Source organism: Spermophilus citellus, assembly GCF_964194105.1.
Source record: "Spermophilus citellus genome assembly, chromosome: 4".
Lineage (NCBI taxonomy): Eukaryota > Metazoa > Chordata > Mammalia > Rodentia > Sciuridae > Spermophilus > Spermophilus citellus.
Window position 1 is genome coordinate 25,821,704 of NC_138185.1, and position 15,649 is coordinate 25,837,352.

The following is a 15,649-nucleotide window of genomic DNA, read 5'->3' on the forward strand; positions in this document are numbered from 1 at the left end:
AGCAAAGGGATGACATCGTGATTCCAGTGACAGAAGATGGCATGTGGGCCTGAGTGGGGACAATGGAAGATGCAGAAGTGGGTTTTGGCCATATTTGAAAAATAGGGTCAATAGGATTTATTGACAAAGCACATAGGGTGTGGGTGTGTGCGAAAGGGAGTGGAGGGAGGGAGAGAAAGAGAAGCCAAGGACCACGGTAAGGTTTCCGCCTGAGCAACAGAAGGATGAAGCTGCCAGTCACCAAGACAGGGAGGTCACGGAGCCTCAGGTTCGGGGGAGGAGATTCAAAGCTCAGGTTTGGATGCATTAGGCTTGAGATGGTCATTAGACCTTGGAAAGGAGAGACTGAATAAAGATTTGGTGACAGATGAAATTACGGGAGTCCCAGTGTTTTAAAAGTCACGAGACCAGGTGGGTGTGATGGTGCATGCCTGCAATCCCAGCTACTTGGGAGTTGGAGGCAGAGGATGGCAAGTTCAAGGCCAACTTTGGCAACTTAGCAGGAAACTGTCTTAAAATAAAAGTTAAAAGGGCTGGGGTTGTGGCTTAGGGGTAGAGCGCTTGCCTAGCATACATGAGGCAATGGGTTGGATCCTCAGCACCACATAAAGTAAAGTAAAAATAAAGACATTGTGTCCACCTTAAAAAAAAAGTTAAAAAAAGAAAAGAAAACTGGAGAGGCAGTCTGTGGTGGAGCTCTTGAATACCATGTGTGAGGCCCTGGGTTTAACTCCCAGTACTGCCAACATACGGACATAACACATGCTGTGGGACTACAGATCACCTAGAAATGAGTGTAGCCAAAGGATGAAGATTCAGGATAATGCTTGAGGCACTCTAACTTTCAGAGGTTGCAGAGAAGAGGAACCAGCTCTGGAGAAGGAGCCAGGGAGGCAGAGGAAAACCAGAATGTGTAGAGCTAGACCCAAGTGAGTGTCTCAAGGGGAGGGAATCTTGTTGTGTGTAGATTCCTATATTATTTGCCACTAAATATTGCCTTGAAATTTAAATGCTAATGCCATCTCCCGTCTGCCTAGGTTTGGCACTCCACTCGTGCTGGTCTTAGTGTCCTCGAGATTGTGACTGTGGTGGTGCTGACATTGAACGTACTGTAGCAGAAGCTGGGCTTGAGGAGGGGGTTACTCTCAAGTGTATTGGCCATTTTGTTTTCATCCCATTGTGGGACCCAGGGAGATGTGTCCCAGAGGGCATAGGGTGGGAGTCATGGGCACACCTAAGTCCTGGGTGGGGCTGAAGGAAGGAAAAGGCAGACCCCCGGATCTGGTGAAAGGGGCGGGGTGGGCGGGTCAGTGTTCCCCAGGAAGGGTACTAGGTGTCCTCGGGCTCACCCTGTTAGCCACAGCCAGGATGACAAGGTTGCAGTAGGCGTCGGGGCTGGGGTCCTGAGGGTCCAGCGGGTTGGGACCTGGGTGGCGCCGCTCCCAGCTGCCCCCGCCGCTGCCCGCCTGCCTCCGCTCCCAGCTGCCGCCGGGCTTGCCCGCACCGCCGCCGCCGCCCGTGTGTCGCCGCTCCCAGCTGCCGCTGAACGTCTGCCGCCGCTCCCAGCTGCCAGACGCCCGCGGCCCTGCGCGCTGACGCTCCAGGCTGCCTCCGCCGCCGCCCCCCGCCCGAGCCTCGGCGCTCGCGCCCCCGCCCCACGCCATCCGCCAGTCCAGGCTGCAGATGGTGTGGCGCCGCTCCGCGGTGCCCACACGCCGCTTCTCGGGCGCTGCGCCCGGCGGGCCCGGGTCACGCCCCGCACCACCGGGGCTAGCGTCCACGCCGGCCGGCACCGGGTCCACGCCCAGACCTAGGAGAAGCCGGGGGCGGTCAGCTGCAGGAGATCGCAGCTAAGGGGCCTCTCCCGAGGCCACCTGGAGGACCTCTCCAGCCGCTCTGGAGTCGGGTGCCCCTGGCCCAAGGCCCGCCCTGACCACCCGGCTGTGCAGCTCTTCTCCACCTCACTCAGCGCTTACTTTCGCGCCAGGCGCGCGGCCTGACTCCTCCCGGGTTTTGACTCCACCCCCGGCCTCGGGGTGGTGGCCCAGCGGCTCCTACCCTCCTCACCCCACCCCAATGCCCTGGCCTCTGATCTGTCCTCTGACTTGAGGGTGGTGGTCAAGTTTACCCTGCCTCTATGCTATGTCCTTAATTCTGACCACGTCCCAGTTTTAACGCCGCCTCAGCCCCCTGCGACCTGGCCCCGCCCTAGTGGTCGGACACTAGCCGGGCACCCCGCGCGTGGCCCCGCCCTCAGGCCTGGAGGCTCCCCTAACCCGTGGGTCAGATCTAGCGGTCACCCTGCCCTTCTTCACTCGCTTTAACTTAGGGCCCTTCCCTGGCCTCAGGTTTCCGACTTCTCCATCCTTCCACTGCTCCACCCCTTGCCATCAGGAAAGCGGTCAGGCCCGCTGTCACTCAACCTCGGGCTCAGTCTACTTGAACAGGGTCTCTTCCGCCTGCCGCTAGTCTCAGGGTATTGTGATCAGGCCTTTTCCTTAACCCCCTCTCCCAGCCTCAAGCCCCAGCCCTGCCGCAGGTCACGCCCATTCCCAAGACTAGAGGTTAGGCCCTTTCTCTCTCTGCTCTCCTCTCGGTCCTCCCGCGGCAGGGTCCTGCATGCTGTACCGGTCTTAAGCACTAGCAGGTGCAGCGCGTCGTCCTGTAGGTAGGAAGCGGCGGCGATCTCGTGCGTCGGAATGCGCAGAATGAGCTCCTCATTGTCGCGCCAGGTGAGCAGCAGGCAGCGGGCAGACAGGCTCAAGATGCTGTCCTGCTCCGCCGTTGTCTTCAGCGGCAGCTCCTTCAGCTGCTGCAGGAATGGTCGGATCGCCTAAGTCCCCGGAGGAGGGAGGGTGGAGAGGGAGAAGGGGCCCTGAGGGAGACCCTGCCCTTCTTCTTCTCCAGAGCCTCACCCTGGCGGTGTCCAGCAGCTGCAGGAGTTCATCCCTGCTGGAGGGGTTCAGTGAGGAAGTCACCCAGGTGAGGTGGCCCAGGAACTAGATGGGGAATAGAGTAGGAGAGGGCACAGAGAGGTCACTCTGAAGCCTTGGTGGACCCTGGCCTCCTTACTGACACAGTGAAGATAGGCTGAGATAAAAATATCTAAAATAATAATAACCCAATAATAAATTTCACTGAACCCATAATAAAAGCCAGGCATAGTTCTGAGTGCTTTATGGTTCACTCATTCATCCTCAAGAAGGATGAAACTGCACAGCAAGGCTATAAAAATCCTGCCCAGAGGACACTTATCTAGCATGTATAAGGCCCTGGGTTCAAGCCCCAGCATCCTGAAAAGGGGGGGGGGGAGACAGAAAAAAAAAAAAGAAAACCTACCCAGGTTTATACAGCTACAAGGGGCAAGACTGGACTCCACATGCTAGAGCCCACACTCTCAAATGCTAGTTGATACCGCCTTAACACATGGTCATTTAGCTATAAGGTTTCATGAAGAAGCAAAAGTCATTACTATAGCTTTGTTTATTTGGCCGGGGAACCCAGGGGCTCTCCTATGAAACACTCTACCCTTGAACTACATCCTTGGCCTCCACTGTTATAGCTTGAAAGAACTGACTCCTGTGAATTTCCTTATACCCTGAGTGGCTGCCTCCACCTCCAGCATCATTGCCAAATAGGCCACAAATTACTTGTCCTTTTAGGATTCCTTTATAAAACTCAAATGAAAAGAAAAGAAGGTGTTGAATTAGTATATCATTTTGTCTCCAAAATTATGCGCTACCTTGGCATAGCAGTGCATGCCTGCAATCCTAACTACTTAGCAGGCTGAGGCAGAAGAATCATAAATTTGAGGACAGTCTGAACAATTTAGCAAATTTTAAAATAATAAATTTTAAAATAAATTTTAAAAAGATCTGGGATGTAGCTCAATGGTAGAGCAGCCTAAGACTTGATCTCCAGCACCACATAAACACAACAAAAGAAACAAAAACCATCAAAATAAAATATAAAAAGGGCTGGGCTCTAGCTCAGTGGTAGAGTGCCCCTGGGGTCAATATCCAGTACCCTGTCCCTCAAAAAAAGAAAGAAAAATGATGCTTCAAATCAGCATATTAATTTTCATTCTGTTTTTTGGTACTGGGGACTGAACCCAGGGGTGCTTAACCACTGAGCCACATCCCAGTCCTTTTTACTATTTTATTAGAGACAGGGTCTTGCTGAGTTGCTAAGTGCCTTGCTTAGTTGCTGAAGCTGGCTTTGAACTCACAATCCTCCTGTCTCAGCTTCCCAAACTGCTGGGATTTCAGGCATGCGCCACCAGTTGGGCCAGGCTTCTCCATTCATTCTTTATTTTTTGTGGGGGTGTGGGTACCATGGATTGAACTCAAGGGCACTCGAGCACTGAGCCACATCCCCAGCCCTATTTTGTATTTTATTTTTAGAGACAGGGTCTCACTGAATTGCTTAGCACCTTTCTTTTGCTGAGGCTGGCTTTGAACTCGCAATCCTCCTGCTTCAGCCTCCTGAGCTGCTGGGATTACTGGTGTGCGCCACCATGCCCAGCCTCCCTCTTTTTTTTTTTTTTTTTTTTAAAGAGAGAGTGAGAGAGGAGAGAGAGAGAGAGAGAGAGAGAGAGAGAGAGAGAGAGAGAGAGAGAATTTTTAATATTTATTTTTTAGTTCTCGGCGGACACAACATCTTTGTTGGTATGTGGTGCTGAGGATTGAACCCGGGCCGCACGCATCCCAGGCGAGCGCGCTACCGCTTGAGCCACATCCCCAGCCCCCTCTTCTTTTTTTTTCTCTATGAAATTTCAGTCTCCAGTTTTTAAGTAGATTTATTGGTTAGCTTTTCCCTCTGTATATGGTTTCCAGATAAAATACAGGGATGCTCCCATGGCACAATTGGTCAGTGTGCAGTATTTATATAGCATATAAAGTACAAGATGCCAGTTAAATTTGAATTTCATATCAACAGGAATTTTGTTTTTAGGTTTTTGGTATGGTTAGTATGTACAATATTTGGGACATGTTTATGCTAAAAAAGTATTCATTGCTTATCTGAAATTCAAATTTAACTAGGTGGCCTGTTTGCTAAATCTGCAACTCTATCCCTTTGCAGTCTTCCCCTAGCTAAATTAGGATCCCTTACTGCTCCTTCATGGTATCCCGGAAATAAAAATAAAGCTTCTAAGTAGTCAAGAGACCTTTGTGGCTTGCTTTTAACCTGGACACTATCAGAGCAACCACAAAGTCATTGTAGTAAAAGCTTATGGGAGAACAGAATTTTCAGGGCAGGGAACCCTCTCCTAGCCACTCTCCCCTGGGAATAGGTTAGGAGCTCATGTTGAGATGGGGACACGGGTGCTCAGTGAAAGGAGGTCCCTTGCTGAGGGTGCACAGCAGAACAGAGGGGTGTGGCTAACATGGACCCAGGCCTCCTGTTTCCCATGAGCCACAGCTTCCCCTGTGTTGAGGTAGGCCTGGTCAGGAGCTGGTGTGGGGGACAGAAAAGGTCTCTCCTGACCTCAAGGCTGTTCCCACCCCTTCTCATCCCACACTCACCTTGACCTCTTTCTCCAGGTAGTCACACAGAAGGATCTGGGGGTCAATGAGGTAGTCGGGAGGATAAAGGGGCATTGAGTGCAGGGGCCGGCGGCTCACACTGGTCCGAAAGGCTGCACGACGTGCGGCCTTGGGGAACACCAGCCTTCGAATAGGGGACACAAAGCCCTGGGGGAGACAGAGGGAATAACAGTAATAATAGTGATAATGGCTTTGACAATTGCTTGCCTTGTTGGCTGTTTTATTTACATGACCAAATTTAATTCTCATAAAATCTCTGTAGAAAGGGTACCCATTTTACAGATGGAGAAACGAAGCCCAGGCAGGGAGTTAACTGGTAAAGTCACCAGCTAGTAGTGATGGAACCAATATTTCACTCCAGGCAGTCCAACTCCAAAACCTCCATTCTGATCACCCAGGAAGGTATAGCCCCTGCTAGCCAGGTATAAGAAATGGGTCCAGATGGGAGCAAATACAGAAAAATAGTTGGTGTGGCCCAGTGTTAGGTGCATAGGTATTTGTTAGGCTATCCTCTGTGTTTCCTTAAAATTTAGAAATACATAAATTTAAGTCTAATTCAGAAGCACCTGTACAAAAAATGACCTAGATCAAGGTTAAAGATGTACATTCCAGGGCCCAGCACAGACTAATAAGCAAGGCACTAAGCAACTCAGTGAGACCCTTTCTCTAAATAAAATACAAAATAGGGCTGGGGATGTGGCTCAGTAGCCAAGTGCCCCTGAATTTAATCCCCTATAGCCCCCCTGCCCCCCAGAAGAAAGTCTGAGCACTTCTCTCAAGCAGCAGTTGTCATGTGTGGTTCCTGGACCAGTGGTGGCACCTGGGCACTTGAGAGAAATGCAGGCCTCCTGTCCCCACCCCACACTGGAGGCCCAGCAATTGAAATTTAGCACGCCCTCCAGGTGATTCTGATGCATGACCCAGTGTGACATCCACACCTCAGAGCAGCCATCCCTACCCTGGCTGCAATCTGTGACCACTTGGGCAGCTTCTAAAACTTCAGGTGCCCAAGCTACACCCCAAATCATGAGAATCAGAAATTCTGGAACTGGAATCCAGACATCAGGATTTGTAAAGCGTCCCTGGGTGATTTCAGTGGTGGCCCAGCTGAAACCCAGCGAGCGTGCAGAATGCACAGTGTGGTTACTTAGATTCCACAACAAGGGTGAACAAGGACAAACAAATGATGCTCAATTCAGGTGCATGTGTTCATCCACAGATTTGCTCAGTAAGCTTCATTCGTGCCAGTGTGGCTGGGCCTGCACGGGTGTTTCCCCAGCCCTGCCTCCAGGGCTTGTGATAAATGACCTAAACTCCTGAGTCTCAGACTATACTGTGCTCACGAGTTCTGATTCAGGAGATCTGGGGTGGGGCTGAGGCTGCATTTCTAACAAGGTGCCAGCAGATGTGGGTGCTGGGGTCTGTACCCCATAGCTCCAGTAGCCAGGATCTAAGCCAGTGGTCAGAGCATGGCCCCACAGCCAGTATCACCTGGGTGGGGGATAGGGGGATGGAGGGGGCGGTTAGAAATGCAGATTCCCAGATCTCAGGCCAGCCCTGTTGGATCAGAGAGTGGGGGTGAGACCCAACGATCTGCATTTTGTCAGGCTCTCCAGGTGATTCTGACACATGCCCACTCACGTTCTAGAACCTGTGTCATGGAGCCTGCATGGGGTATGTGGAAGCGCTGAGAATGAGAGCAAAATATCAGGGAGAAGGCATTCCAAGCAGAGGGCGCAGCAGGTGCGAACCCCTGGGAGCTCTGATGGCTGGGTAGGAATGATCCTAGAGGAGCTGTGAGCGGTCAGTGTGTGGGTCAGGGGCCTTGAGTGCCCCCTGGAGCTGCGACTTCATCCCTCATAGGTGAATGGGGTGGGGTGGGGTGGGGTGATCCTGAATGGTCCAGCCTCATCTTACACACTCCTCCTGGCTTCCCATGCGCAGCTACCTGGCCACCTCTCAGTTCTCCCTACACTACGCTCATTCCTGCCGTACTGTTTGCACGTGCTGTTCCTCTGCTCAAAACCCCCTTCCCCACTCCCTTTCTTTCTACCCATCACCTCTCAGCTCAAACTGACCAGTCAATGGCCAGGACCCTGATAGTCTGCCCCCTAGAACTGCGCATGGAGCCTTTTATGCAATTTTACGCTGATCAATCCATTGCCTTTTTTTTTTTTATTAATAGTTGTTTCCCCCCTGAGACTGTGAGTTTCAGGGAGGGAGCAGGGGCCTTATTTGACTTTGCTCACCTCTGTGTCCTCACCAGCCTCAGGCACAATTCATGGCACACAACAGTAAATATCTATTAAAAGAATAAACAGCTGGGCGCAGGCGCATGCCAGTGATCCCAGTGGGTGGGAGGCTGAGGCAGGAGGATTGCAACTTAGCAACTTAGCAAGGCCCTAAGCACCTTAGCAAGATCTAAGGTAAAATATAAAAAAGGGTTGGGGATGTGTCTCAGTGGTTAAGCATCCCTGGGTTCAATCCCTGGAACCAAAAATAAACAACAAAACAAACAACAACAACAACACGAACCAAGACAGGACACACACGTTTGGATGTCCAGAGATGACATGGGTGTCCTTTAGAATGGCCCTGACCCAGGCTTCTTGGGGAAAGAGGGCTCTGTGCAGATGGAGGTGGGATGGGAGTTGGAATCTGAGGAGCTCCCTGAACCCCAAGAAGGTGAGATACCCAGAAAAGCAGACTAGAGAAGTTCTCAGAGTCAGGAAGGGGTGAAGATGGGGTGACCCCAGGGCTGAGACCTCGGAGTTGGCCCTGGTGCAAAGATAAGGAGTGGCAGGTGTGGGTGGAACACTGCAGGGGAGCAGGTGGAGACTCCTGGAGGGCAGCTGCTAGCTCAGGACTGCCACCGCTGGGCCCTTCTGTCCAGGTTGGTCCGGGAGCAGGGGAATGGGTCTGCAGGAGGGAGCCACCAGGAACACCAGGGAAGCACGTGCCTGGGGAGACCTTGTCCTTCGGTGCAGAGGTGGCAGAGGCCACCACAAGGGGACAAACAGGCCAGGGAGTTGAGAGCCCAGACGTCTGGTAGAAAGGGAGGTCCTGACAAGTAGGAAGGAAGACTTCACTCAGGCCACTTGCCACCCCCACCCGTGGGCTCCTCCATCCCCGGCTTCAGGGACATTCCTTTACCCTGTGTCCCTCTCAGACTCCCACGTACCTTCTTCCCTTTCTTGACTTCATATTCCATGGTGACGGTCCCCTCTCCTCCTGCACCCTCCTGGCCCCCCCTCTGCTGCCCGCTGCTTTTGTTCTTTTTCCTGCCTGGTCGGAAACTCCACCAGCGCTGCAGCTTTCCTGTCCCTCCCCTCTGCTGGGGCTGGCGCTGGAGGACACAGCCCTAGGACTCTACCCCTGAGGGGTGAAGCCCAGGCAGAAGGCCCCAGGTCTCCAGCCAGAAGGCACGCTGTTGAGGGGCCCCGCAGTTGGGTGAGCCTGGAGGAGAGTCCCCCAGATTTGAAGTCCAAGTCTGGAAAATTCTAGGTTCCAGTCCTGCTTCTGCACCTGTGTGTGACCTTCTCAAGCCAAGCCAGTTCCCCTTCACAGCCTGTTGCCTTCTCCCTTCAGAAATTGGGAGTAAGCCTTGCCCCTTCCCTGGGTGGAAAAAGAGTGAGAGTGCTGTGTCCTAGCAAGTTAAGGTATAAGATAAATTGGGTTGGGGATGTGGCTCCGTGGTAAGGTACTTGTCAAGAATGCATGGGTTCAATCCCCAGAACTGGGAAAAGAAGAAGAAGGAGAAGGAGAAGAATATAAACAAATTAATCTTTGGAGATGGCTGAGTTTGAACACTGGCTTTGCCACTAGGGTTATGGCCTTGGGCAATTTCCACTTCTGCCTCAGTGTTCCCATCTATACAATGGATATAACACTAGTTTGACCTCATAAGGATTAAATGCACTTAGAAGATAATAACACATGTTAAGTGTTCAATAAATACGAACCATTGGTGCTGGAGGGTGTAACTCAGTGGCAGAGCCCTTGCCTAGCATGCATGAGACCCTGGGTTCAGTTCCCAGCACTGCTGAAATAATTAAACATTTGCTTATCTGTGGCTGGTGGACTGTTTGATTGTCTCTTAGGGAAGCAAGCTCCCCACGCTGAGCAGTTTCTGTATTTCACCTCACTCCTTCCTTAGCATGTTGGGTTATCAGCATTCAAATTACACCAAGTTTAAAAACTGACACTCAAATGCGGAGCCTGGCTCAAGAAGGTCACCTAGAGAATAAGAGGACCTGGGTCTGCTGTCTGGTTTGGACTTAAAGTTTAGTGTCTCTTGCCTGTAGAACTTATGCTCTCTTCATGCCATCCCCCAGGACACTTGGAAAGGTTCTGAGTGGCCCGTCCTCATCTGACCATGACACTAGGGTTCTTGAGGCCCAAGGTCCGAAACTGCTTTGCTGCATTTCCCAGGACAGTTTGCTCCTCAGCTTCCTTATCTCTCAGGTGGAACCATAAGCCCGGAGGCCCTGTCCTGCTTAGTCACAGGTGTGGCAAGGAGACACAAGGCCCGGATGAGAAAGTGATTGGAAATTGTAAGATGCAGGTGTCAGCGCATGGGACTATTTTGGAAAGGTTTTTTGTTCATTCGTTTGTTCAGCGTTGGAGATCGAACCCAGGGTCTCTCAGATGCTGGGCAAACTCACTACAACTGAGCCACACCCCCAGCCCCGGAAGGTTTTTGGGAAGCATGGGTGTGACCACGTCAGTGTTGGTTGGAGGGAGGATCAAGACCCTCCTTCTACTGGAAAAGAAGTGGCCCAGGCTGCTTAGTCCCAGCCCTCATGGCTCTCTCTCCGGCTCCCCTACATCCTGCCAGTCACTTCCCAGCAACAGGAAATGAGATCTCCACTCTGCCTGTTAGACCAACAGGAAGAGGCCAGGATGTGCTAGCCAATCCCTGATCCTGCTCTGGACATCAAAATTGCCGCTTAACCCCTTGAACCAGTCCAGAATTACCACCTTCAGAGTGGCAGCCGGCATGAAAGTTGATCTCTTGTCTTAGTACTTCCAAGACTGGCTTTTATTTTCTTTGTTTATTTCTATGTGGTGCTGAGGATTGAACCCAGTGCCTCACACATGCTAGGTAAGCACTCTGCCACTGAGCTACAGCCCCAGCCCTCTGTGACTGGCTTCTGTAAGCCCTTTGCTCTCTGGGCCTCAGTTTCCCTGTCTATAAAATGGAACCTTATATTATTCCTGGACTAACTCCAAAATCCCCGAACTGTTGGGAATCTCAACTAGGATAAAACGTGTTTGGCCTGGCACAGTGACACAGGCCTGTCATCCTAGTGACATGGGGGACTGAGATAGGAGGATGGAGTTCAAGGCCAGCCTAAGCAACTTAGCAAGACCTTGTTTCAAAGTAACAAATAAAAAGGATTGGGGATGTAGTTCAGTTGTAGTGCACCCCTTTGTTTAATCCCAGTGCCACATAAAATAGATAAAAATTTTAAAAACCAGTGTTTTGAATTACCACTAGAAATAGAAAATTATCTCTGTATTCCCTGTAGTACCAGCCTGGTGCTACAAACAGATGAGGTGCTTAGTAAATGTCAGTGGAAGTAGTTGGAGACAGGTGGACCGGGGTTTGAATGTAAATGACCTTGAACAAGTGACTTCATCTCTCAGAGCCTCGGAATCCTCCTATGTCAAAAACAGGGTAATGATGCCTGCCTCTGAAGACGGCTACAGGAATAAAATGGGAACAGAAGCACACAATGAAAACATATATTATTAAAATTAGCTTGTGAATAAAAAACGAGATGAGCCAAACAAAGTCCCCGCTTTCAAAGACTTAACGGTGGCAGATAGGATTCATCTCCAGATGATTGGCAGAGGCTGCCTGGAGAGCCTGTGTAGAGGATTATAAAAACCAGATCTGCTCCCAGCAGGGAAAAGGGATTGATTATCAATGCCTGCCATGGGCAGGAGCTGGGACGTGGCAGCAGGTGTATGGTGCCTATGCCAACCGTGACCTGGTTAGAGAGAGAGACACCTAAGCACAGGACTCTCATCTAAGGCCAGCGACATGTTCAGGGAAGGCAGAATCAGGAGCCATTCTCCAAGATCCTGGCATCCCAGCCAAGCTCTGAAGGGTGAATGGCAGGAAGGTTACACTCCAGGCAGAGGGAACAGCTTGAGCATGCACATGGTGCCTGAGTTGTGATGCTTTTGGCTTCAAGGAACAGACAATCCAACCAAAGGTGGCTCAGGCAAGAAGACAAATTTATTCTCTCTTAAGGCAAGGCGTCGGATAATGAATGCTTTCAGGGCTTTTTAATTCAGCTGCTCAATAATGGCATCAAAGTTCCTTATAGGTTCTACTTTGCCGGGGTTATGGTAATTCGTGCGTGGCCTACCCGACCTGCATGTCGAAGCACTAACCCCCGGTACCTGAGGATGGACCAGTACTTGGAGATAGGCCTTCAAAGGGATGACTGAGTCAAAATGAAGCTGTTAGGGTAGGTCTGAATGCCACCCTTTTAAGAGTGTCCTTATCAAAGGAGATTTGGATGTACAAAGAGATGCCAGGGGCACTTGTGAACAGGGGAAAGACCGTGGGAGGACACAGGGAGAAGAGGAGGCGGTTGGCTCTAAGCCAAGGAGAGAGGCTTAGACTTCTAACTCCAAGAACTGCAAGAAAATCGTTTTCTTGTTTGAGTCCACTTGTCTGAGAATTTTGTCGTGGCAGACCTAGCCAACGAGGACAGCTGGCAAGATGGCGGCGGCCTCCTTGGGAGCAACACAGACGTGCAGCCCCTGGGGCAAGACAGAGGGTCTCACAGAGACTCTTCTTGTGTGTCTTTTTATCATGGAAGAAAACCTTTCCCAGAAACTCTTCGAAAGATTTCTCTTAGAAACCAACGGTCCAGATGCATTAGCCAGGATATATTTTGACTGTAACAAAGACCCAAATAACAGTGGCCTAAACATGATAGAAGTTTATCTGTTCTCCAAGGCACTTGAAGGCCAGCACAGGCATGGCAGCTCCATGTGTCTGGCCCCGGTGCTTCCTTCAGTGCTGCTTTACCATCCTGTGGGGTGTTTTTTTTTTTTTTTTAATACTGGGGATTGAACTCAGGGGCACCTAACCACGTCCCCAGCCCTTTTTGAAATTTTATTGAGAGACAGGGTCTTGTTGAATTGCTTAGGGCCTAAGTTGCTGAGGCTGGTTTATGAACTCGTGATCCTCCTGCCTCAGCCTCCCGAGCCACTGGAATTACAGGCGTGCACCACCATGCTGGGCACCCATCCTGTGTTTTTATGCCACCTGCAAGAGGGCTCTCCACAAAGCTGTACTCAGCCAGTACAGGAACCGGACAGTAGCACGAAATTTTACTGCTTCCATCTCATTAGCCAGAACTCAGTTCCAGGGGTATCCTGGCTGCAAAGAACATTGGGAAATGTAGTCTTTTCTTCTAGGTGGCCATGTGCCTAGCAACTTTTAGTTCCTTTACAGAAAAAGGGAAACATGGCTACAGGAGACCCTGGGCAGTCTCTGCTTCACCAGCGTCAAGCCACATGTCCCTGTCTCCGCCAATCCCTACTTAAATCAATGATTCACACACTTGGATATGCATCAGAATTATCTGAGGTTTATCAATCTGTTTGTTTGACAGACTGCTGCTCTGGCTGATTCAATACCTCTGGAGTAAGCCCAAGAATCTGCATTTCTAACAAGTTCCCTGGTGCTACTCATTTACACTTTGAGAACCACTGTCTTAAGCCAATCATGATTTGCCCTCTGGGGTCACGTAGGGGGTTAGAGTAAACAGGCCTTGGGTACTTGAAAGGGGGACCCTCCTAGGAAACTGAGGTTCTACCTGTGTGAAGGATGGTAAGAAAGACTGTCAGGTGGCAAACAGGGGTCTCATGGAAGCAGGAAGGAGGGTGGCTTGGAAGGCCTGTGGGCCAGGCTTGGTTAGTAGGAGATGAGGCCCAAGAGGTATTTGAAGCCCAGTCTGTGAAGGTCAGCGTTAGGCAAAAATGCTGACCTTTATCCTGAAGGCACTGGGAGCCATCAGTGGTTCTATGGCAAGAAACTGCAGGATCTGATTTGTGGGAGGGTTAAAGGACTGGTTCCAGAGACTTCTTCAGACCTCCTTGCAGAACCTCCAGGAGACCTTTTGAAATATTGTCTCTGATCTGTGTGTCCTTCCCCTGGTTAAAGAGATGGAAATCTGCATTTGAAATAAGCCCCCATTTCCCCAAGTGCTTCTGATGCTCTTTGAAGTTGGAGAACGGGATTAGAATGGAAACTCTGGAAGTAGGGAACTTCTTAGAGGCAAAGTCCCATAGAAGATAAGCTCCTCTAAGGGCAGGGACCATGTCTGTTCTATCTTTCTTGGTCACTCTGCCTAGAATTTTGCCTAGCACATAGGAAGTATGAACACATATTCGTGGCGTTGGGAACTTCAGCCTGGGTCCTGATTTTGTCATGGAAACATTCTGTGACCTTTAACAAGTAGAAGCCCAGCCCCCATCCCTCCCCTTATCTATAAAATGAGTTTGGAGATAATCCCTAGGAAGTCTGGCCCAGAGATTCTGGTTGATTAAGGAAGGTTCTATTCAATCAATAGGAAAGTCTGTCAGTGCAGTGTTCTGCCCTCTCCCAGGCAAGTGCCTGTCTTCTTAAAAGGAGCCACAGGGATTGTGGCCCAAGGTAGCCTTCTTTCTTAACCCCTTTTCCTTATCTCCTTTCTGTGGCCCAGAATAGCCAAAACAATAGAACACGAACCAGCCCGTACGGAAATGACTTTTAATATCTCATGTTGCAGCAAAATTAAAAATATACAAAAAGTTTGTGGTGTACAAAAGAGTCTCAGTACAGAAGCCCCAGCTTGGGCTCCCCTCCCCCTCCTGGGGGAAGCTCAGAAGGGCCAGTGGGAGTGGGAGGATTGGGAATGGCACAGATGTAGTAACTACGGGGTGGGCAGAGGCGGCCAGGAATAGGAAACAGTGGGCAGGGTGGGGGCTGCTGAGGGAGGGAAGGAAGAACACAGAGGAGAGAGTCACCAGGGGTGTGCTGATTGACAGAGGGAAACCAGTCCCTCAGGCATGACTAGTGGCTCCTGGAGAAAAGGTAGCGGGGATCGAGCTGGGGGTATTCTGGTGGGATCCCTTCCCACATGACCTGGGTCTGGGCCCACCCTGCCACCAATTTGCTGTGTGACCTCCTATCTGTGGAACTGCCCCTTCTGTAAAGAAAGTAGGATGCTGGATAATTAAACCATTGATTCTCAACTTGGGGTCCCGGATCCTGCCTGAGGGTCCATGGAGACTGGAAAGGGCATCCATGAGTGCTTTTGAGAATTTCGTACTAAGCAATCCAATAGGATACAGAAATTCCACTACCCTCAACCCCTGGAAGCTAACTTGAGGCCTTGGGAGCATTTACCCACAGCCAGAAGCTCAGCTTGAGTTAATTTAATGTGGCAAAATGAATCCTTCATCAAGAAACGAATCCCCTGAACTGTGGGACCCTGGGGTGGAAACAGCATGGGGAAGCCTGGGAATGCTTCAGGGCCCTTCACTATTTGATGACTGGTTTGGAAAACCGTGGGGGTCACATGAGGCCCCTTGGAGCTGGGTGGTGTAGCCCAGTGGAGAGAGGCAGGAAGAAGGTTCCATTAGGCTGGGTTAGCTTCTGGGATTGGGGTGCTGTTCTCTTTGTCCCTGGGTACCCTCCACTCTGAGGTTATTGCAGTGCCTCTGGGCCCCCACCCCTGGCCTGGGGAACCCTGACAGAGAGTGTGCATAGAATACAGGCCAGGGTTGCTAAAGAGGGGCGCCCCCTCCTTGCCTCTAGAAGGTGAGATGGAAGAAGCCCCTCTTTCATCCCTTGGGGCTTTTTCTGCCCCCAGGAACTAGGCCAAGCTGGACTGGGCCTTCCTCTCCCACTCCCACAATGCCTTGCTCCAGCCCTCCTCCTCCCCTTGCCTCTGCCTGTAGCAACCCAAACCCAGGAATGTCCCACCCCCCACCCCCAACCAGAATGGCACGCTACAGTCACTACCCCACCCCTCCCCCAGCCCAGAGTCTCAGAAACCTCTCTGGCTGGGAAGAGGGACCCAGGCTGCTGC

The 15,649-nt window shown here is 51.1% G+C and overlaps 1 protein-coding gene across 8 annotated transcripts in view; it reads right to left on the bottom strand.

The window, feature by feature from the left end:
- The window catches only part of CCM2L (CCM2 like scaffold protein), a 33,947-nt gene extending 25,095 nt beyond the window's left edge, over nt 1–8,852 (bottom strand). For 7 of the 8 annotated variants that reach the window (XM_081290672.1, XM_081290671.1, XM_081290670.1 and 4 more), the window contains exons 1-5: nt 8,728–8,852; nt 5,526–5,693; nt 2,916–2,999; nt 2,629–2,812; nt 1,350–1,810 (exon numbers count right to left, since the gene is read on the bottom strand). In XM_081290672.1, the coding sequence (XP_081146798.1) occupies nt 1,350–1,810; nt 2,629–2,812; nt 2,916–2,999; nt 5,526–5,693; nt 8,728–8,757 (927 nt within the window). In that variant the 5' untranslated portion in view covers nt 8,758–8,852. Of the gene's footprint in view, nt 1–1,349; nt 1,811–2,628; nt 2,834–2,915; nt 3,000–5,525; nt 5,694–8,727 lie in introns of all 8 variants that reach the window. The other variant, XM_081290666.1, reaches the window with a different exon arrangement.
- Nucleotides 8,853–15,649: the final 6,797 nt, after the last annotated feature.